The 22,170-nt window shown below is 38.1% G+C and overlaps 1 protein-coding gene across 1 annotated transcript in view; it reads right to left on the reverse strand.

Annotated features, from left to right (window-relative positions):
• Positions 1 to 22,170, reverse strand: part of USH2A (usherin) — a 372,599-nt gene that overhangs the window by 210,986 nt on the left and 139,443 nt on the right. Inside the window, exons 27-31 of the mRNA XM_063391039.1 lie at positions 19,253 to 19,526; positions 16,229 to 16,432; positions 16,025 to 16,105; positions 13,472 to 13,657; positions 1,690 to 1,803 (exon numbers count right to left, since the gene is read on the reverse strand). Coding sequence (XP_063247109.1) covers positions 1,690 to 1,803; positions 13,472 to 13,657; positions 16,025 to 16,105; positions 16,229 to 16,432; positions 19,253 to 19,526 — 859 coding nt within the window. The remainder of the gene's footprint in view (positions 1 to 1,689; positions 1,804 to 13,471; positions 13,658 to 16,024; positions 16,106 to 16,228; positions 16,433 to 19,252; positions 19,527 to 22,170) is intronic.

The following is a 22,170-nucleotide window of genomic DNA, read 5'->3' on the forward strand; positions in this document are numbered from 1 at the left end:
GTGCTAGCAATTTAAAACAATAACTAGCAGCGCCTGGCAATGTGAAAACAATATAAAGTAATGAATGTTTCAACAGGGAAACAGGGGTAGCTGGAGGGTGTGATATCGTGTCTGTCTTCTGTATCACCAATTTATTGTTACTAAGAGCATGCAACAAGAGCATCCAAAAATAGAAATTCCACACATTGACTTTTTGTTCAATTCTTCTGAGGGATAAAACACATGTTCCCCATAGCTTTATTCAATCTCTGGGAAAAAAAATCTACTCCTTCCTAAACCATTCTGTTATGAAAAGTAAGGATTTCTGCTTTATTCTCTAAGCTGAGAAAATAGGACATAAGCAAATTATTTTTAATTACTTTGTCACAGCAAAAAGAAATACACAAATATTGAAATAATGTATTTTGTGTTTATATCACAGGGTCTATTAACTATTTGCCTGTCAGAGGCTGCACCCTTTCATGGAGAATGCCACCAGATAATCTCAGCCAGTTTATCTTGAACATCCAAGAGGCAATAGCTGGGTTTTGATTTGATTGGGGCTGCTGGCAGTTACTAACATGGTCACACCAAAACTGTTCTAGCAATGTTAGACTGCAATCTTCAGCACTGTCCTCGTCAAGACAACACCTTGCACAACAACCTGCTTTGGCAGCAGTTAAACACTTCAGCATCCTGTTAATTATTATGGCTATAACTACATGACTTCATGCCAAAAGTTTGTTTTCTTTATTGGTACTGTATTACAATCTAGTTGACATGGGAAGATAAAACAAAGAACGGTGGGAGGGAATTTTGAAAACTACTTGGCATCATGGAAGATTAACTACTGTCCAATAAATACATGTCAAAGTCTTCATTATTCTACTGGTGTAGATTTGGAGTAACTGATTGTTTTAACTGGATTAATATGGCTGTAGGATGACAGAACCAGGAGATTTGAACTTTATGTTTAATTGAGAATGAAGTTAGATATGTCACTGATATTTTTGGGGCATTTGTTCTTGTAATTGATGTGCATTGCACATGAGCCTAGACTCTAATGTCAGAGCTGAATGCATTTTTTTCTTTCTTTGTGCCCTAGTTCTTCATGTAAACATAGGAAGCATTAATTTACACTCACAACCTTTAAGTTGGAGCCCAATAACATGTACAAGTGTTTAGGGAAAAAAAAGGGAAAATCTGAACAGCAATTAATAAGTAACTCAATTGGCATTTGGCAGTTTCATCACACTGAAATAATAGTTGCCTATTGCTGGTGTTTAGTGGTTAAAAGAAACCATGGAAATCAACCGTTTGATTCTCAATTTCATACTGTGCCATACAATCAATTCTTTTTAGTCAGACTGTCTCTAGATTTACTTCTGAGCCATAGTAAAATGAGGAAGCTTTCATTAATCTTTCAGATGCTTCATATTAATGACAAGGCTCTTGCATGAACAATGTAACAGCAATTAAAAAGCCCATTAATCTGCATTACAGCTATTAAAGATGCATGTCATTAAAGGGTATGGAGTTTGATTCATTTTCGCACCCCCCAAAAAATGGAGCAATTATGGTCTGGCAATGCACTTTGTCATCAAATTAGGTTGGGGTTTTCCAGCAAATGGCTTTGCAGCGTTTAGCTCTTCTCCTGTTTTATTATTCATGACTGAAATGTGGAAGTCAAGACCTTTGAAATTACTTTACCTTCTTGTGGAGTGGAGATGTTCAATGCATGCAAGCTCTCAGTACAGCCAGCCAAAGTGCAAGCAGTTAGGGTTACAGCATAGTTTGTGAAGGGATGCAAGCCCCTCAATACGCCTGCAACACAAGAAAGCAAGGTGTTAGGCATGTACAGTGTACAGCCTGATTGCATGCAGACACACACAGAGGGAAAAGAAACTTTTCTGTTATGGCCTCCCACTGTTACAGGTGGAAAAGAAAAATTACATAAGGTTTCATTCCTATTATCCATTAATTAAATTTTACAAAATAATTTAAGAACAAATGATATTTTATTCTTTTTAGTACTAAAGATGCACCTGTTTTCTTTAGTTATGCTCACTGAAAGAGATACTACTTTGACACAGAGGTGTATATTTTAATGTGACAATGAAGGAGTTTTTTCCTTAATCCCTGCCTCAAAGTTTTTCAGTTATTCATTTTGTTTTCCCAAGGAATTTTCATTGTCTCCCAGAAGAAGTTTTTTTTGATATGTCCTTTCCAATGATGTCCCCATTCATCCATAAACTGAAATCTCTTTTTTCATATGAAACATCCCACTCATCTTCCATTCAGTAGCAGCATATAGATCATACATTTGCTACACTAACAACAGAAACATAATGTACACACAGTACCCAAGGGTTTACAAGACAAAAAGATCTGGGGCCTTATTCTATTTCAGGCCCTGCTTATGTTAGCGAAGAGAAGTTACTAAATTCTCACATATCAATCAGCTCCTTGTTATAACAAATAATAATCACTGTTTACCACTTCGGGAAGTTTTGCAACATTTTGAACTGCCATATACAGAAGGATTACAAGGTGAGAAATTTAGTTAGAGTCATTTATAGAAAAATCAGCAGTTCCCATTTCAAATCAAGTCCAACAACAAAGTAATATAAAATCTAAACAGAAGTAATTAAAAGAAGGCCAATTCATATCCAGTTTTATTTCAAACTGTGTCCTCACCTTGACTGTCACAGCTCCAGTAAAGTGGTGTTTCATTAAAAAATAAAATTTATAGCAAACAATGTTATTTCAAAACTGTCCAACACTGAGATTTTGCAAATCAGCTTAAAAAAATAACAGCCCATCAAAGGATTGTAATTTTTGGCCAATTGCCCCACAGTACAAGAAGTCTGAAAATCCCCTCAGCATTATATGTACACAAACAGGTAGACAAAATTAGTCCTTGTCACTGGGTTACTACACTAACAAAACGCAATATAACTGCATTTCATTAAAAAAATGTTTTCTCTCCACGTAAGCTCTTTATAATCACAAAAAGGGCATGGAGAATTTGATGTTGGAAATTAACAGCTACAGCACACATATATTATTTTCTGAGTAGAACAATCTGCCTGTACCAGTTTATATTGTGTTTAGTAATAAGTGTGTTCACACAGAAAATATGAGATTAGCATTCACTGAATTAGTAACATTTATTCTTTTTCTTGCAATCAATCAAAAACTTCAAAGGTTGGCATAGCAATGATCTTTCTATTTGAATTCTCTGGGGTACACTTCTACTCATACAAATGGAGGCATATTCAGAAGTAATTACTTTTACTTCAGAGTAGTGTCAAAATAAAACCAGTTGACCAGCATCTGCTTGCTCTGGTTATAAGTTTGATTTTGTAAATCCCCAGTTAACAGTGGAGAGCTGTACTGACATCTAATCTAAGTGCGACAGAGAGAAAAAGAAGGCTGTATTGGTCACCACCAAAGAAAAGTCCCTGTACTCTTCCTGTGATGGAAGGAGAATATTTTTAAGAGCCATCAAAAAGACAGAAAATAGGAAATAATGTTTTCATAGAATGGTCTGGGTTGAAAGGGACCATAATAATCATCTGGTACCAAACTTCCTGCCATGGGCAGGCACACTTCCCAGTAAATCAGGTTGCTCAGAGTCCCACTCAGCCTGACCTGGAACACTTCCAGAGATGGGGCATCCACAACTTCTCTGGGCAACCTGTTCCACTGCCTCACCATGCCCACAGAAAAAAAAAAATTCCCAATATCCAATCTAAACCTAAACTCTTTCAGATTAAAGATATTGCCCCTTGTCCTTTCACTACATTCCCTTGCAAGAAGTTTCCTTTCAGCTTTCTTGTGTGGCACTCCTTTAGGCATTACTATGCCTATGAAGTATTGGAAGCTACACTAAATTCTGCATCACAGAAATTCCATGAGTCAAAACACCATCTTTTTTACACAAGACACTATTTCCACTTACTTCCAGATTGTAGAGGGTTAAACCCAGGAAACTGTAAAAGGTGCTTTGGGAATTACCTCCACAAATAAACACAAGCAGAAACCAAATCCTCTGACTGTGAAACTTGCACATTCCTGGCCAAGAGGAGCATGGTATTGTATATACACCATCTCTCTACTCACTCTGCGGTGCTTAAGGAAGCAATTTAGTTTGATTTGTACATTTAGCACTTGCAGCATTTGTTTCTTATGAAGCAGTGAATTAATGCTCCTTGCATTTCCTCATGGAAGACATCCTGTAGGGTTACCAATTGCTTCAGGCACTGAGAGCTGCAGAATACCAGACCTATCCAAAAAGATGCCAGGACGGGTAGAAGGTTTAGATTGGGCTGTTTGGTTTACTTTTGGCAAAGTAGGACTGTTTTATATAATACACCTGTAGCACAACAGATTTCCTGTTGCACAGGTAGGTTTGTGAAAGGCTGAGCGAATTTGCAATTAAAAAAGCAAGCAAATAAACCCTTTTGCTACAGGAGATTTTTGTTAAATTCATTCAGCAAAGACAGCAACCTAAAAATAATTTTTTTCATTTCCTAATTAATGTTTTTCCTTCACTTGTACTTTTGTATTATTTTTTTTTCCACCAAAGAAACAGATGTGCATAGGTAGGCAATAGAAAGTGCACAGATTTTATTTACATACTTCAGCAAACTACTTTTTTCTCAGCTGCCATCCTATCTGTTTGGCCAGCATCCACTCTAATCTGTTCTCCTTCATTATGTTAATCTGTGGGCGGAAAGATTTCTGTCATCTTCAAATCGCTTGTACAGCAATGGTAAACACCTTGGCCTGTCTGTAATTGGACAGGTGTCTGCATTGGTGTCACCCAGCTTTTAATTCAATTAAAGAACTGGCTGCTCTGCTCTCATTACCCACTCATTTCCTCTGCACTTTCAGTCAGTCAGTGAAATTTACACTCAGCACCTGACTACGCTGAAATACAAAGTCAGCAGTCCCACAGCAAAGATCATCACTGATACACGTGAATTAATTTAAAGAACAGCAAAATAAATTTTGCAGTAAAAAATAGCCTATGATCCAATGAAGTTGGCTGACAGCTTTAAAAAAACTTTCCCTAACTCCTCAATTATCACACTCTCAGACTGGCATCTCTTGTCTATACCCAATAACTGCTGATCTGATAAGAGTCCATCAGGTTTTCCAAGATGGGGTGCTAACAAAGCAAAATTTGGCCACACTTGTATATATTCTATTAATGCTAACAGGAGAGAGGTGGATAAATCGCCACTTTGATCAGGAGATAGGCTTAGAGAGACATCATCAAGATTTGAGAAGAGGGTCAGCCTCACACATTTGAGATATGGGTCCCAAGCATTCAGTCTGCCACTACAGAGCAGCTGAATCCACCCAGACTCAAAATTAACATCACAGACTACATTCGAAGCCTTAAAATCCACATGGGGAAGTGGAGATGCTAAATCATTTTAACACACCACTCCTATCTGCCCAAAGAACCTTTGGAAATAAATTAAAGTTCTAACACAGACATTTTGACACAGTGACCCCATGAAACTGAATAATGTCATTTGTTAAATATGAATGTAAAGTTAACAGTCTAAAAGAGTGATCTGGAATCACACCTAGAACATTAAGCCCACTTTATATGCAAAACTAGTATTTAATTCTCTATACTTTTATTTAACTGGTCTTTAATTATTTGCAATATTGAAAGTCAAGGTTTGGAGTTTTGCAAGAGAGAATACACTAGGCACTTTCTAGCAGCAAAGGGATAACAACATGGATAGGGGCAATAGCAAAGAGGCCAACAATGAATTTGTGGTAAAATGGGTGTGTGGACTACTCAGAATTAGCTGCATATTTACATCCACTCCATTCAATGTTCTAATGCATACAGTATATAAGAAGATTACACATCCAGCTTTTTTCCCTTCAATTCTCCATAAAGCAGACATTTCTTTTGTTCAGTACCTCTCAAAGGGAGATCTCATACATTTAGACAGCACAGCCATATTCCACAGCATTTTGGTAGATTTTGAGTGGAAAAGTAGTATTTTTCATTAAAAAAAAAAAAAGTTTACCACTACAGCATGAGGGCTAATATTCTGTTCATAAAAACTGAGGGTATGTTTTTGTCAAAGGAACTTTTCTTTGATGGATTTTTTCATTGTTTCCTCCCTAACATGCAGAACTACACCTACTGCAACTGAAGCAACACTTGACCTTTAGATTTACCTCAATTCTTGTCCAAGCTTTAAAAACAAAAATTAGCAAATCTCTCCTCCCCAAACCCAGACCATTTAGCTAACTTGAATGCCCGAGGTTATACAGCATCTGTCCAACACAGTCACTTGTGTGTCGAGATGCATCATTGCCACAGTACACTTAATCACAGTCCACTGATCAGAAAAGGAAGTCCTCAACTGACTTTGTTTTTGACAGATTGTAGCAAAAACTGTTTAAGTACATGTGTCTTCCACATATGCATTTCTGAACTGAAAGCCTGTGCACATCAATCTGTCACATACATCTGCATTTTTAAAGCATCTTCTAAATATAGTATGAGTCATAAAAAGAAGAACTACTCAACATGAGGGCACCTGTTCCAACTCTGGCTTATAAGAATGAACAGAAGTTTTACTTTAGTTATGGCATTTAGGTGGATTGAAAGATCCTTTTTTTCCCAACAGAAATACCTCATAACAAACCATACACAAGCTCTGCTGGCTTTGAAGGTGCAATTCAGTTTTCAGTGGTTCAAGGAAACCTGTTACATTCCCCATAGCACAGGGAACTCTCCAGCTGCTTCAGTTTGCAGAAAACTTTAACTGAACGGGGCAATTTTGCACCAAGAGTAATTAACCACAGAGAATATTGGTTTTGTAATATCTATCACTATGTTACCCTTGATCATTCCAAATAACTTCATCATTGCTTATTTCCTGCAGTATGATCATCTTTAAAAGTTTATAAAGAGAAAAAAAATACTGTTTACTTTTTTGCAAATTTTTTTAATATTTCTATAAAACCATAATAATCCTTTCTAGCCTGAAAAACATTATGAAGTTAACTTCTTTTTATTAATAAAAGTATGGGTATGTATCTAAGAGTTGATGTAATTTTGATAAAATGCTCAGGTTTATTTAATCACACAATTTACATTTTGTATGAATAAATTTATACAACAGCATTGGACTGTAAACAAGATTCATTTAGGTTTAAACTCAATCAAGTTTGAATCTTAATACTGTAGAATATTAATATAATTTATGTTTTAAAATTCATATATTGAAAAATATGCCACTACTGTGCTAAAGCCAGCTAAATGAAAGGAGAAGGGAACCTACATTCTGCCACTCTGACTTAGAGTCACTAGGAGCTCAAGCACCACCTGACAACTCACAGAAACCTAACAGGCATAGACAGGTCTATCAGCTAAATCTTGTTGCAGAAGCTGCCCCAGCCAAACATTCTTATGAACATACGAAGTTTTACAACTTTAGAAATTTGTCTCAGCTTGGAGCAGGGATTTGGGAGTAGTCCTAGTGCTCTGGCCCTACATACATTTATCGTAGTGGGTTTGCAATAATCCTTTCTACAAATTTTTTAAAAATCTCATTAATTGCATATAGGAATGTTTTGAGTGTAAAATATTTGAGCAAAACAGAGCTTTCAAGTCATTTCAAGTGCATGAGAGTATTGCCCAAGCAATTCACCAACAGCTTCAAGCAGCAAACTCCCCGTTGGTGGTAAACTGCTCATTTCATCCCACACAGATGAAAAAAGCCTGAGAGAAACAGCATCTCCTAATATCCATCTCAGACAGTGACCCCTGAACCCCGTCAGAGGCAGCAGTCAGGGTGCAGAGGCCAGTCCCAAAGCCACAGGCTGCTTAGGCAGGGGACTGGCAGAGCCCTCCCTGAGAGGGACAATCTCTCAGCTGACAGCATTTGCCAGAGCATGGGCATTTGCCAGGCTGGCAGCGAGTTTCCCCCAGCACTATGGCCACACTGTCCAGTCCTGGCTGATCTGTCACTGGCAGGTGGCCCTGTCTCCTCTTCTGAGAGACTCTCCAGCTAGAGAGCTTTCAAAACCACAGCACAGCCCCAGACACTTTGATTAACCATATTAAATCATTAAATTAACTTTTCCTGAGATATTCATCTGCCGAGCATAAAAGACTAAAAGGTGAAAAGTAATTACAAACACGTGTCACGGGAAGGAGGGAATGGCAGCTGTCGACCACAATTTCTCATTACCACGTGTGCAGACACAACATCAGCCCTCAGCTACTGCAGCAATGACAGAGGTGGGATGAACTGCAAAATCATACAAACTTGAAAGAGAAATCTTAAAGAGGAAAAAACACCAATTGTGTGTGAATTCTTTTGCAGCACATTTTATTTCATTATTATTGGTAGGTATCATTAGAGCCCATTGTTTAGAGGCTAGTCCTGTACTATTAAATGGGGATTTTGCATGTGCTTGGCAAGAGAAGCATCAGAGGATTGTGACCAGTGGGACAAAACACAGAGACAAGACAGCTGGGGTGTATCCCAGGGTCCTGGGATAGTGTTCAACCCCTTTATCAATTACTTTGATGATGGGGGAGGTGTGCATCCTCAGCAAGACTGTGGATGATACAAAAAGGGCCGCTAAGATGGTAAAGAGATTGGAGCACGTCTCTTCTGAGAGAGAGAGAGCTGGGACTGATCATCTCAGGAAAGACAGGGCTCAGGGTGACCTTTCAAAATGATCTATCAATATAAATACCTTATGGGAGGGAACAAAGCAGCAGCCAGACTATTTTAAGTAGTGCCCAGTGACAGGATGAGAGTCAACTGAAATAAATGAATCACAGTATCAGAGAATATCCTGAGGTGGAAGGGACCCACAAGGATCATGGGTCACGATGATCTTAGAGGTCTTTTCCAACCAAACTGACTCTGTGATCTGTAAGTCCAGCTCTTGCCTCTCCACAGGACAGACCCAAGCACAACCCATGTGTCTGAGAGCCCAAACACTTCTTGAACTCTGGCAGGTTTGGTGTTGTGACCACTTCCCTGGGGAGAAAATTAAATTCCAACTGAACACAGGAAATCGCTTTTTACTGTGAGGGTGGCCAAACCTGGTAACAGAGAATTATCTCCATGTAGGAAGATATTTAACACTCAGCTGGATGTGGTTCTGGGAAACTTGCTCAAGTCAACCTTGCTTGAGCTGAGGGAATGGACTAGATAATCCTTCCAACCTAAATGACCCTGCGAAATCCCGGATTCCGAAGTAAAGTAGGTGCAAAAGGTGATCACAGACCACACTGAAACAGTGTGTTCTAAAGCTTCTTCCATTTGTTTAAATACTGATTCTAATTTACATTCCAAATTTTGATGTCAGTTTCTGGAATGCACCGGAACACAGAAGAAAGCAATCCAGCCTTTAGGAAAAAAAATCTTACATACTGTGACCCTGTACCTCCTTTATTACAGCGAGTGTGACCAGTTAGTTACATCCAAAGTGCATTGATGTTATTTCATGCTTCTCTGAAGGCAAGATGGGCAAGCATGGGACTTTTCAAATCCCAAAAGTTTACGCTCTAACTTTATACTCTCATCCTAGAATACAGATACTGAACACTATGTTGAAATATATCACCTTATCCAATAAACTCCTGGTTCAACAGTCAGAACCTCATTTTAAGGATTTAAATCTGATGAATATTCCTTTCTTGGGTGAAAATGAAAAAACAGTTTGACATTTTGCAAGATTACAAGGGTCAGATTTTGAAGGATTTTGCCTTCTGAGGAGTCAGAAATAGGCCTTTGAGACTGTGGGATTATGGTCATTTAAAGACCTATTTTACTTTTAATATTTAGCTCAGCTTTTCTTCTTCTTGACAAGGGTACAAGAGGTTCTTCTGAATGTGACACACATAGTACAGCCTTCTGAGAAATGGGTAATGCTCTTAACTTTTTGTTATGTGCTCCAGTTATGATTCAGGACCCTACTGTAATTGGTCAAAAGAATTTACAGTGTAAGTATAAACCAAAATACAACATATGGGCCTAAAAATTGCAAGGAACAAAATAAGACAGAGGGTTAACAGTGCCCTCAGATACATTTCAAGTAGCAGATTAAACAGTGCCTAGGCTTGACAGAGAATGAAAATTTGAAGGAGGGCATGGAAAAATACTTTCAGATTCAATTCTTCATCAATGATCTCATAGAGCTGTGGTGCCTTTCTGCTCTTGCATCAGCAAGCCTGGCTGCTTGGGTTATTGCAGCATTTTCTCATGGAACGCAACAAAAGAATTTGCATAAGAACTGTCCCTGAAATTAGGGAGAGAACAAACAAAAATTTTCACTCACAGCAAACTTAAAAGAAAAGTAAGCAACTTCAGTGGGGTTCTGTGTTTATAGTAACTTTTGATTAACCAGGAAAGATAACTCATCAGGGAAAGATACACCTTCTCCTGGGAGTCTCATATTTGTGGGTAACTAGTTCTCAATATCCACTGACTTACCCACCTGTGTAGGCTTCACTGAAATCACAGACTAAGGTAAAATGACTTTGGATTGGTGATTTAATTTATACTTGTCTCAGCTCTGACCTCACCATGAAAACATGAATTATAAATTTCATATACAATGCCAAAAGTGGAAAATATGTAACTAAACCATTGGGTAGGAGTTATAAATAACAAGAGGAAGCACATCTTACACACACAAAACTGAATTGGAACAATTACTCCCACTGCAGTTACAGAAACAGAAAGACTAAATGTATTAAAAAATAAAGACAATTCTACCACAGACCATTAAGCAGGATGGTCCAGATGCAGCTCTCAGCTGAAGAATTCCACAACCAACCTGCTGAATTTGTACTAACAGAAAGACTCATTCTATGCTTAGCACATTTCTTACACTTTTTTCCTGAGCATCAAGAGAATCACAGAATATTCTGAGATGGAAGAGACTCACAAGACTCATGGGGTCCACTTCTTAGGTGAATGGCCTGTACAGAGACTGATCCCACAACATTTGCGTTATTAGCACCATGCTCCCACCAACTGAGCTCATCTCAGAGCCATAATCTGACATGGTCATATAGATCAATAGTTAGATACAGACATTCTTACGGTTTTTAGGGATGTGAGTGGCCAGTGTGCTGTTATGGCAAACAAAGCCAACAGGATGCTGGATTGTATCAACAAGGACATCTCCAGCTGAGATTAAAAAGTCATTATTTCCCTCTACTCAGTTCTTGTCAGGCCACACCAGGAACACTGTGTTCAAGTTTTGGTCCCTTCTGTGCAAAAAAGATGTGAACAGGCTGGAGAGAGTCCAGAGAAGGATGACAAAGATAATCAGAGGGTTGGGTAACCTGTCAAATAAGGAAAGACACAGAAAATTTGGTTTGTTCAGCCTTGAGAAAAGAAGTCTCAGTAGAGATCTTATCACCATGTTCCAGTACTTAAAGGGCGGCTACAAGGAAGATGGAGAGTCCCTTTTTACAAGGAGTCACATGGAAAAGACTGAGGTAATGAGTACAACCTGCTCCTGGGAGACTACAATTGGAAACGAGACAAAAAAATCCACAATGAGCACAATCAGCCGCTAGAATAATGTTCCCAACAAGTGGTGGATGCCCCAGCTCTGGAGGCTTTAAGATTCAGCTGGAAAGGGTGCTGGGCCATCTTGTCTAGACAGTGGTTTTGCCAAGAAAGTTTGGACCAGATGATCCTTGAGCTCCCTTCCAACATGGTATTCTACGATTCCATAATTTTATTTTGCATTATTGGACAGTTTTCTACAACTCCTTGATGGGAGGTTGTAGTGAGGTGGGGGGCATTCTCTTCTGTGCCTACAGTGAGAGGACAAGAGGAAATGGCCTCAAACTGAGACATGGGACATTCAGATTAGATATTAGAAACAAATTTCACTGTTTGAGTGGACAGGCATTGGAATGGGCTGCCCAGGGAGGTGATGGAATCATCATCTCTGGATATGTTCAAGACATGTCTGGATCTAGTGATAGGTGATGTGTTTTAGGGGGAACAGTTTAGGTGTATGTTGTTATTGGGCCTTGAAGGTATTACAGTTGTCTTTCAACCTTGATGATTCTATGATTCTATCTGCTGTAATAGGCTAAAGAACCAGGATCCATTCACTGTCTCCATTTAATGTAAAGGTATGTTGTTTCCTCTACCTCCTGTAAGCTGCAGGCAGATAACCTCTTACCTGTCCAGCCTGGTGCAGACATTTTCATAATCCTGACAGACAATCATGGCACAGTGCCAAACAAGTTAAACAACATTTTGGTTCTGACCATCAGCTGTGAGTAAGGTACCTAATCCATATGTCTTGGCCTTTAATTTCTGCCAATATAATCTGTATTGTCTTGTAGCATAGATAAAGAATGTTGAAATCACAAGGTCATTAAAGAAATCACAGTAAGGATAGAAAGCCCATGCAGTTCTGGTAAGTTCACTACTCACAAATAGTTAAAATATTTCAAAGCAGAGAAAATAAAATATGTGAAATTTTTCCTTTGAAATTTTATACATAGATTATGGCAGAGAAACAACACAAACCATATATATGTATGTAAAAACAGTTACCTGGGCTTCAGGAAATAACACACTGCCTGAGGGTTAACACACTTTCCAAGACTGTTGTATTGACCAAACCTGAGCCAAACCAAAGCACCAGCTTAGAGCGTTGTGTCATTACCACTTTTTGAATTGTTTTGAATTATAGAACTGATGTTAGAGATCATAAAAATGAATCTATTGGTCTACATTATTGCCCCATTTAGTCATCACATAACATAATCCAGATTCTTGTCTGTAACATACCCAGGGAACTTTGTAGCAGACAAAAAAGGCAGTTTGTCCATAGAGAACAGAAAGACAGATCCGTGTTATCCTGGCAGGAAGAAATGTCCCAAAATGTTCTCTATAACATTCTCACCCCATAAACCCAAAGCCACAAATTTCTTAATTCCATAATAATCTACCGCCACATCCCAGTGACATCAACCACAGCAGCTGATTAACACAAATGTATGCTAGTTCCCATTGAAATCAGTTAGGTTTATATGATCAAAACTAGGCAGCTATATCAAGTGCTTTCATACATCAGGCCAAACAGTATCATATGGGACCCACAGAATAATTTAGGTGAACTGGATGGAACAATAGGGAAGGGGTTAAAAAAAAAAAAAATCACATAAAGTATGCAAATACAAGCAAACAAAAAAGGCATTTCTCCCCCAGATCATAAATTGTTTGGGAATTGCATTTTAGTATTTGTGCTGTATCTTAATTTCTATTGTTCTTTGAAATCAGTACATCGCTACCAGCATGCTGACACCAATAATTATCCTTCCAAACACTATCTGTGCTGTGTATACACAAAAAAAAGACAAGTAGTGTTTTATAGATTAACAAAAGGAGGGATAAGCATCCTGTGTTATTAGATACGTCTAAAAATGGTAGTTAACAACATTTACCTGTGAGCATACCAGCGTCAGTAAGCTCAGCACTGGTGATGGGTACAGTGGGACCATCCGCTTCATATGCTTTCAAAATGTACTTCTCAATTACACCTATGACCCCAGCTGGTTTGTCCCAGGTGACCTCAATGCTGTAACCATTTATACTGTGAACTCTTGAGGGAGTTGGCACATTTTGTGGAACTGTAGAAGGATAAAATAGAAAATAGAGAAAATGGCAGTTCTGAGGAGACTATTGCCCCTATTCTTCACTTTTAATGGCTGCAGTAAATCAGACTCAACCATTAGCATAAATACAATTTATTAGAGTTGTAACTTTTCAGCATTGATTTAATATGACTGCACATCTTGAGCTATTCAGTTTAAGCTATATTTCAAAACCATCAAAACTCCATCTACATAACATTCCTTCTTGTCTTGTTGCAATTTTCCAAAAACATTTCATGTATCAAACATATTTAAGCATCACTCACAAAGAGAGGAGGTGGATTGTATGTAGCTAACAAGGACAGGCATTATAATAATACAACTGAATGAAGAAAAGCAGTGCTGCAGCAGAGAAGAATTCGATATTTATCAGTTGGGTATCTAAGCCACAGAATGCCACAACTATGAAATGTTTCTAAAAACCTCTGTTCTCTTTTACAGAAGCCCTTCAAAACATTAAAGCTATACCATTTATTTTCCACATACATATTTTATTTCCGCAACGTCACGCACTTTTCTTGGGGCAAAGCAGAGATTTTTAAGGCCTTTTTGCAAAATTCTTTGCTTCTGATCATTCCATATTACAAAAGGGAAAAAAAAATTACATGTTTTAAAGAATCAAGATCATATATGCACAGAGTTGCTAATAAAAAGAAATCATTCCATTTCCTATAACCTTTAACTATTTCTTGGCTATTACTATGCCAAGTAAAGGTCTGGTCAGTAACAGCTTCATCACAGATGACTGCACAAGGGACACAAAGGAAAGACCCAAGGAACACTATGGCAGGATGATGGATGATGAGTTTGCTGTAGATGCATGTGGACTCCCTCACCCTGCTGATGATCACTCGCTTTTCTCACCATCAAATAGCCGATTTTTTGCTAATTTTACTGTATAGTTTCATTAAATATGAATGCAGCCTTGTTTTAATAAGAAGGATACCAGCATGGAAAGTACAAAAATACCTGCAAGTTGTGATTCTTCTGTAAACAATGTGATACTCTGAGAAAGCTCCTATTACTTCAGCAATATATTGATTTCATTAGTTATGAAGTGTATCACAGGGTGAGGTAAGGTATTGTACAGCAGATGGTCTTCTCATAAGGGATATAACAAAACCAACTCAAAAATAATTAAATAGCGTAATTATTGTCCAACCCCAGGGAACATGGACTGCTCAGTGCTGTGGTCAGCATTCAAACATAAATTTGTAGCAAACCTTACAGTTGTCAGACGATTGACATGAAAATATGCATCTATTTTGTCCCTTCTGGGTGGCACACCAAGTATAGGTTGGATAAGAATGCATCTGCAAGTCCAATATTTATGCATGTATCACATAATTTTTTAAGGTGATATATTGGATGACTTAAATCAAAAGAATGTTCTGCACTGGTGGAATGCAACTGGGCTTCAATTTCAAGAAGAGGGAAAGTTAGTTAAATAAAATACACAGAACTGTAAATCTTCAAAATCTTACTGGCTTGATAAAGTTTGCAAAAGCACTGACCAGAAGGGGAAAAGTTTGTTTTAATTTTCTTCATAAGACATATGAAAAATTTGATCTTTAATGTATCATCTTCTTACTCTGGAACCTTCTCCACAAGACATGTGCTTCTGTTCTAGTAAATATTGCCACATTTTCACACACAATCTAGGGACTACTTGTAAAAAGAATCCTCATTCAGCAGCACTGAGTAGCACAACCACGTGTGGGTCATTTAAAAAACCAGCTTTCACAAGACCACCTTGTCCCTAGCAAATATGTGGCCTCTTCTTTTCCACAGCTTGTCCCTGCTATTGCACTATCACCTTTCTCTACACCTGATTTTGTAGCACTAAATTAAATGTAGGAAAATACAGATTTACTTACTCCAGCTTACTCATGTAATGTGATGTTAGATGTGCATGAATGAACACAAATAGATGGTTGCTCTTACTCAGTTAATGCAGTTCAATCCTTTACTATCCCTAATTATATAATCTAATAAATATTTGGAAAATACCTTGAGTTACGAGAAGAAAATACTTGCCTGAACACTTTAAAGCTGATGACTGTAATCTGGCACCTGTTTGAAGCATTAAGTGGTTTCACCCCCTCAGAAATACTATGCAAGGTTCACTAATCAAAACTGGTTTGGTTGGATTATCAGCACAGAATCACAGAACGAGTCAGGTTGGAAGGGACCACACAGGGTCATCTGATCCAACCTCCCTGCTCAGGCAGGGTCATCCTAGAGCACAGGACACGAGACTATGTACAAACAGTTCTTGAACACGTGCAACCTGACATTAAATAGCTTATGAAAAATAAGAATGTGTAAAGCTTAATTATTTACCTGATTCTCTTGTTCGAACGTGGGTCCACGCACTAGATACTGATCCTCCTTCATTTAAGGCAACCACCCTATAGAGGTATTCTTCAAAGGACATTGAGAAGGACAGAGGAGGTAAAAGATTAAAAAAAAATACTGAACCCAGTAATACATTAGTAAAGAATGGAATGAAAATGATGTATTTTATTTAAGGAACCAATGTGCTACCTGTAAATGGTTGTAGAGCAGTCTCATAAACACTCTGCTCTTTTCCTCGGTACACAAGGATGGAGTCATTTCCCCTGCAGTTAACAGCACTGTCAGTTGATAGGCATCCATCCAGATTGACTCTGACAGCACTGCTGGACACAGATGCCAAGTTAACGACAGCACCTCGTGTAAATTTAACATCCTTCATGCAACCACCGAAACCTAGCAAACAGTAAGGGATTAGTACCACATAAAGAGCTTCAGTCATTAAGAAACACTTCTATTCCTTTCAGTTCTGTATTTTCAACATTAAAGACTGCAATCCGAATATGCTGACTTCCAACATGACATTCTGCCTCCACTTTCAAGACATTAAGCTGGTAAATTCGTGACTTACTGATCTATACTTTCACTGTTAGCAATTCCATCCCACAAGGAAATACCTTTCTGTTTTTCTCTTTCATCACTTCTCACTTTGAAATTATTACCATGAAAGTGATTCTCTGACTTTTAAAATCAGCTTTCTGCTGCTTGCTACTATTTTGTTAAATATACATACTTTCTTCAAACTAAAAATAATATCTAGATTAAAATTACAATTAACTTCAGGAGATCAGATGGAGGCATATCAGTTTTGTTTAACAGGGACAAAACCCCTGTGCTGTTTATAAACATACTACAGAAACATAACCCCAAAGTACTTGTTTATGATAAAAAATTTAAGAAGCTTCATTTCATATTTATTTCTATATATCCATATATTTCTGTGTATGTGTGACATGCCCATTGAAATTACAAATACGTTAAGTCAGTTACTTGCAGTTACAACACAACTACAAAATTCAAGATGCAGTTGTTAAAACTTTTACATTTACTAAAAATTAATAAAGTGATATAAAATGAGTCTCAAATCTGAGCAGTGGTTGGTGCTTAACAGAAAACCAAGAGTAAACAGTAACCAAACTGAAGACTTCAATTCATTTAAGAATTAACTTTGTGAATTAAAAGTCCACCTCTCAGATCAGTGCCTCTCTTTATCTTTGTGAAAGTCAACACCTCTAAACACCTCTAAAATACCTTCTCTCTCCACAACAAAGGGAATTTGGCCAAACTACTCCTTAAAATGAATATATCCTAATTTAAGTTCAACTTCTAGTCCACAGTGACTGGCTCATTTTCTTAGTCTGTGACAGGGGAAAAAATTTGTCCCAGTCCACCCAGGCATCCTAATCATAAAATCAAGTTGTTTGATTTGTAGTAAAATGCATTTTCTACAATTTCTTTTAATGCATCATTTTTAGTATCTTTTTAGCTACATTTATCAATATTTGAAGACTTCTCATGGACATCAGCCAAGCAATCCCATCTATTCTCAAGGAGCTGCAGAATAAATAAAGATGGTACAAATTTTCACAAACATTCCTGCCAGGTAGCTTCCATTTGAACCGCCCAGGAGGCCACGTGATGGGTCATGCAAAGGCTCATAGACTCCAGCTAAAATTTCTTGAAGTTGTAACTCACATAGAGGTGAGGCAGGAAGAGAATAATATTTATCACTTATTTGCTATGAGCAAAACAAACATTCCTTTATTAAAAAAATTAACTATCAAGTAGCCAGTAGATTGAGAAAAGTATTTTCTAAATATTTATTAAATGGGAAAATCTCTATATTTTATTATCTTCCCACTGCATTATTTTATTCCTAAGTAAAAGTATGTTTCAAGCTATAATATCTAATCTTGCTCATCTGAACCTACATTTAGGAGCACATAAAATAATATTTATCTTCAGACACTCTAAATATAAATTCATGGCCACCAGCTTATTTTGTGGTGTGCTGAGGAGGTTTGGTGGGAAAGAAATCTTTATTGATGTGCCTTGATATGCACTTCAGACATTCACTTTATTTGTAATTTTGCCCTAGATCCTTTATTCACAGATCTCTTTGCTGCAGGAGTTGTGAATGCATCTACTCACGAGGCTACACCATCTGCTATGAGGCAACACTGACAGGGTATGACTGGCCAGCTCCTTTGGGCCATAAATATTATGCACACAGAACCTAAAGGAAGATTATATTATATGTGATATCTAGAGCTGGAAGAGTACTTAAAAAATATTCTTGAACTTTTCTATAGCTGTGAAACCAAAAGGCTCCAATTCAGCTCACTTGAATGTGCACATTCGGTGTGAGTTCATGCATTTGAAGCCACCTACTGAATTCCCCACTAATCACTTACTGACTGGTACACATTTGTCCACAGTAGCTGAAAAATACTCCATGACTGATGAGCAGTTTCACAAGCAATGAAAAAACACACCCAAACAGAGCCAGTTTAGTAGACATTTTTTGACTAGGCTTCCTACAATAGATCCTTTTGTGGAGGCCATTAGTATCATGATGCAATTAAACTTTTCTCTACAAATTTGACCTGTTCCAGAATAGAAGAGTCACAGTGATGGCATAATATATGATCATCTTCCTTCCTTCTGAAAACGAGGAAAACATCACGGCGATTGTAGCCAAAATCCAAGTTCAGGCATTTATACTCACTTAGTCTTTTAGATCAGAATCTGTACTGCCTGAAAAAAAACTAATAAACTCTCAGCTGCTCTTCCATAGGGCAGCATCCAAATTCACTACAGTGATTAAAGCTATGTTTACTGTCTCCCACTGGTTTTGTATTCCAGATCTGCCAGTGATAAGTTGATCAAGTAAAACGGGTTTCTGTGAACTGGCAGCCTCTGGTGAAGATCTGAGATCATCTGCTTGGGCATCTCACTTTACCATTTCCTACATTCCAGGTCCTCTCTTATCAGCCAGATTGCCTCAGGTATCACTGGAAGAATTTTTAGAGCATTATAGACAAAGGATCAGGTCTAAGTAAAGCTACATGGGTAGGCATAACTGGTAGAGTCACAATGGGTGGGAGGAAAAATTCACGTTACACGGTCATGAATTTAGACTATCAGCAGCAGCATGTCCACCTGGTGCATGACACCAGTTTTGGAAAACGTATGTTCTTCTTGATGTCCTCTTACCTTGTTCTAACCCCAGCTCTCTATAAAGACTCTGAATGCCAGGTGGGATTCCTCCTATGTAGACAGGCGAGTTTACTTTCAGCTGCTGAGCACGGGGTTCGAGCGCCTGCTCTCGCAGTTCATTCATAGTGGCTGAAATCACAGAGCCCTCCTTGCTCACGGTGACTTCATTCCACTTTCCATCACAGTAAGACAGCCCCAGCCAGAGGTCCACTTGGGCAAAGACAATGCCAGTTCTTAAGAATATGTTTAATATTCCACTTTTCAGCTCAATCTATACATTTTATAACAGAAAAAAAATATTTTGAAGGAGATATCGAATACACAACAATTACAGAAAGTTATTCTTAAAAATACAATTAAGGGAGTTATAAATAAGATCAATGAAAAGGGAACTTTTTATCTTCAGGTTAAAACTGTTTACATATATCATGTTAAATACAGTGTATTAAATCAGAATGTAGGAAAATATATTGTGATTTTTTTGACAACTGATTTTGGCACTAATGTATCTAAAAAGAAAAGACAATGAACAAGAGTGTTTTGCTTTTTTCAAGAATGAGAAAACAGTGCTTTATCTATTGATTCATTTTTTAGAGGAATGTAACAAGATAATAAGGAAATGAAATGTCAGACCTGATTAAGGTCTTTTTAATTGGCTGGTGAACTCAATTTCAAATTTTTCCAGCATACATTGATTCTTACATTCATATATTTCATCCTTATTCTTCTAAATCTTGTAAGAAAATAATTGGTTTTGTATGTGCTTTTTGAGATTAATGTGCCAATTCTCTAATAGAAATACATTTTACTTAAATTTTTCACTGCAGAAGTTTCCAAACGCTTTACTGCAAGACTCTTTATCCTGATACAAACACAAGTAAGCTGAGACTGTAAATTAGCACATATAGAACACTAAACACTTAGGGGATGAACTGATCGTTGAAAAATATGAATATTTCACAAAAAGACATTACTGATTCTATGCCAAAACCTTATTAAGTGAAATAAAACCTGCAATTTTAATATAAATTCTTATCACTATTATTGACAAACCAACATATTTAGTTTACTGATAATATTAATATTACAGTGTTAGTAATTGGATCATATTTCCTAGACAGGAAATACAGGAAACACCCCAACTGATAAAAGAACTCTGTGTTTGAAGTGTCCTAGGGAATCTGGGTCCTATTCCTCAGAGCACACTGATTTCTTGCTCCTGAAACAGAGGGATTTTCTTTATTTGTTCCTTTGGGACCACAACTTTTCCTGTTTCCGTAAGTTCAGACCCATTTACAGCTGAGGACTCTACAACACAGGTGAAGGACTGATCATGGCACCAGTGCTGATGAGAACAGCTGGAAAAAGCAGCCCACTGGACAAGTCACTGCTTTTCTTCATTGGTGAGAATTAATATGGAGCACACTGTGCTGGTGTGAAGAAAGCATTCCAGAGGCATTAGTGCAGCAGCATGCCAGCAAACCTGCCAGACCTGGGAGCCAGAGGGCACAGTGCTTGACCCAGGGTCACTGCTCAGCACAACCCTCCTCCAATTTACTCATCTTGGCATAGTTTTAAAGCAGACAGTGAATGATGCTTGTGCTTTTTGTGTTGACCTGGACTGACATTTGGAATGTCCGAGTGCAGCTAAAGATAGGGGATCACTGCTCAATCTCAACTCTTCTGTGTGGTGAAAATAGAAAAAAAGCTAAGTCCTGCACATATTTGAGACAGGTGCTGAGCACAGGTTTAAACAACAGACAAATGGTTTGCCTTACACAGAATTCTGGGACCATTTTAATCATTATGACTTTAAATCTGTCCTTGGAAAATATATTTACTTGAAACCAAAAATGCATGAAGATCATATTATTCTGCCAGGTATCTCAGTAGCCACCTCTCAACAGAACCAGATCTTTGTATCACAGCCTTAAACACACACAGGTTTCAGTTTAGTTCTTAAAAGCATCCTTGCTTTTCAGAATTTTTTGGCTTACAGAATTTCATTAATCCTTTTCTCTATGCACATAATTCTCATTTTCATCTACCTAGGCATGTACGGTTGGAACTAGGAAAGCCAAAGCTTAGCCTGAATCTGGAAGATAAGAGCAGCAAGAAAGATTATTCCACAGTCCCACCAGCAGGTTGGGTACCTCTCTGAGATTGATACAGGGACCAACTCTGAGTAAAAATGTAATTAATGACCTGGGCAGTAAGATGGGGTATACCCCCAGCAAGTTTGCAGTTGATAGCCAAGAGAGCTGCCATTGGTATCCCAGACACATAAATCAGCTTTGGAGAACACTACTGAGTCGAGATGGATTACAAACTGGACACTGGCCACCAATGCACCTCGAAATGATGAGGATGAACTAGCACTGGGCTAGGTTAGACAAAAGGTGGGCAGGGGTTCCAAGGAGATGATTCTCCCCCTCCAGTCATCAGGTGTAAGTCCACATCTGGAGTGTTGTATCCAGTTGTGGACACTCTGGTAAATGAAAGACACTGCAGCACACAAGAGTGAATCCAGCAAAAGGACACCGAGCTGGTCAGTGCTTGGAGCACCTTGCATACAAGCTGAACCTGAAGGAACAGGGTTTGTCCAGTCTGAAGAGCAAGCGGGAAGAGAACTTAACTGCTCCTCTGCCTTATGCAAGGATACACAGAAGACCAGCCCAGACTTTTCTCAGAGGCTCATTGTGAAAGGATGATGTGCAAAAGACAAGCAGCAACAAGAAACAGTAAGAGATCACGGTATGTTTCTTTGGGTGTTTTTACTTTTTTTCCTATAATGAGGAGGGGCAAAGACTGGAAGAGGCTGTAGAATTTGGAAAGCTGTAGACTATCCATCGGTAGAGAGATGCACCCTACTCAAACAGAAAATGCCTGGAGCAACCTTATCAAACATAAGTTGG

Source organism: Prinia subflava, chromosome 2, assembly GCF_021018805.1.
Source record: "Prinia subflava isolate CZ2003 ecotype Zambia chromosome 2, Cam_Psub_1.2, whole genome shotgun sequence".
Classification (NCBI taxonomy): domain Eukaryota; kingdom Metazoa; phylum Chordata; class Aves; order Passeriformes; family Cisticolidae; genus Prinia; species Prinia subflava.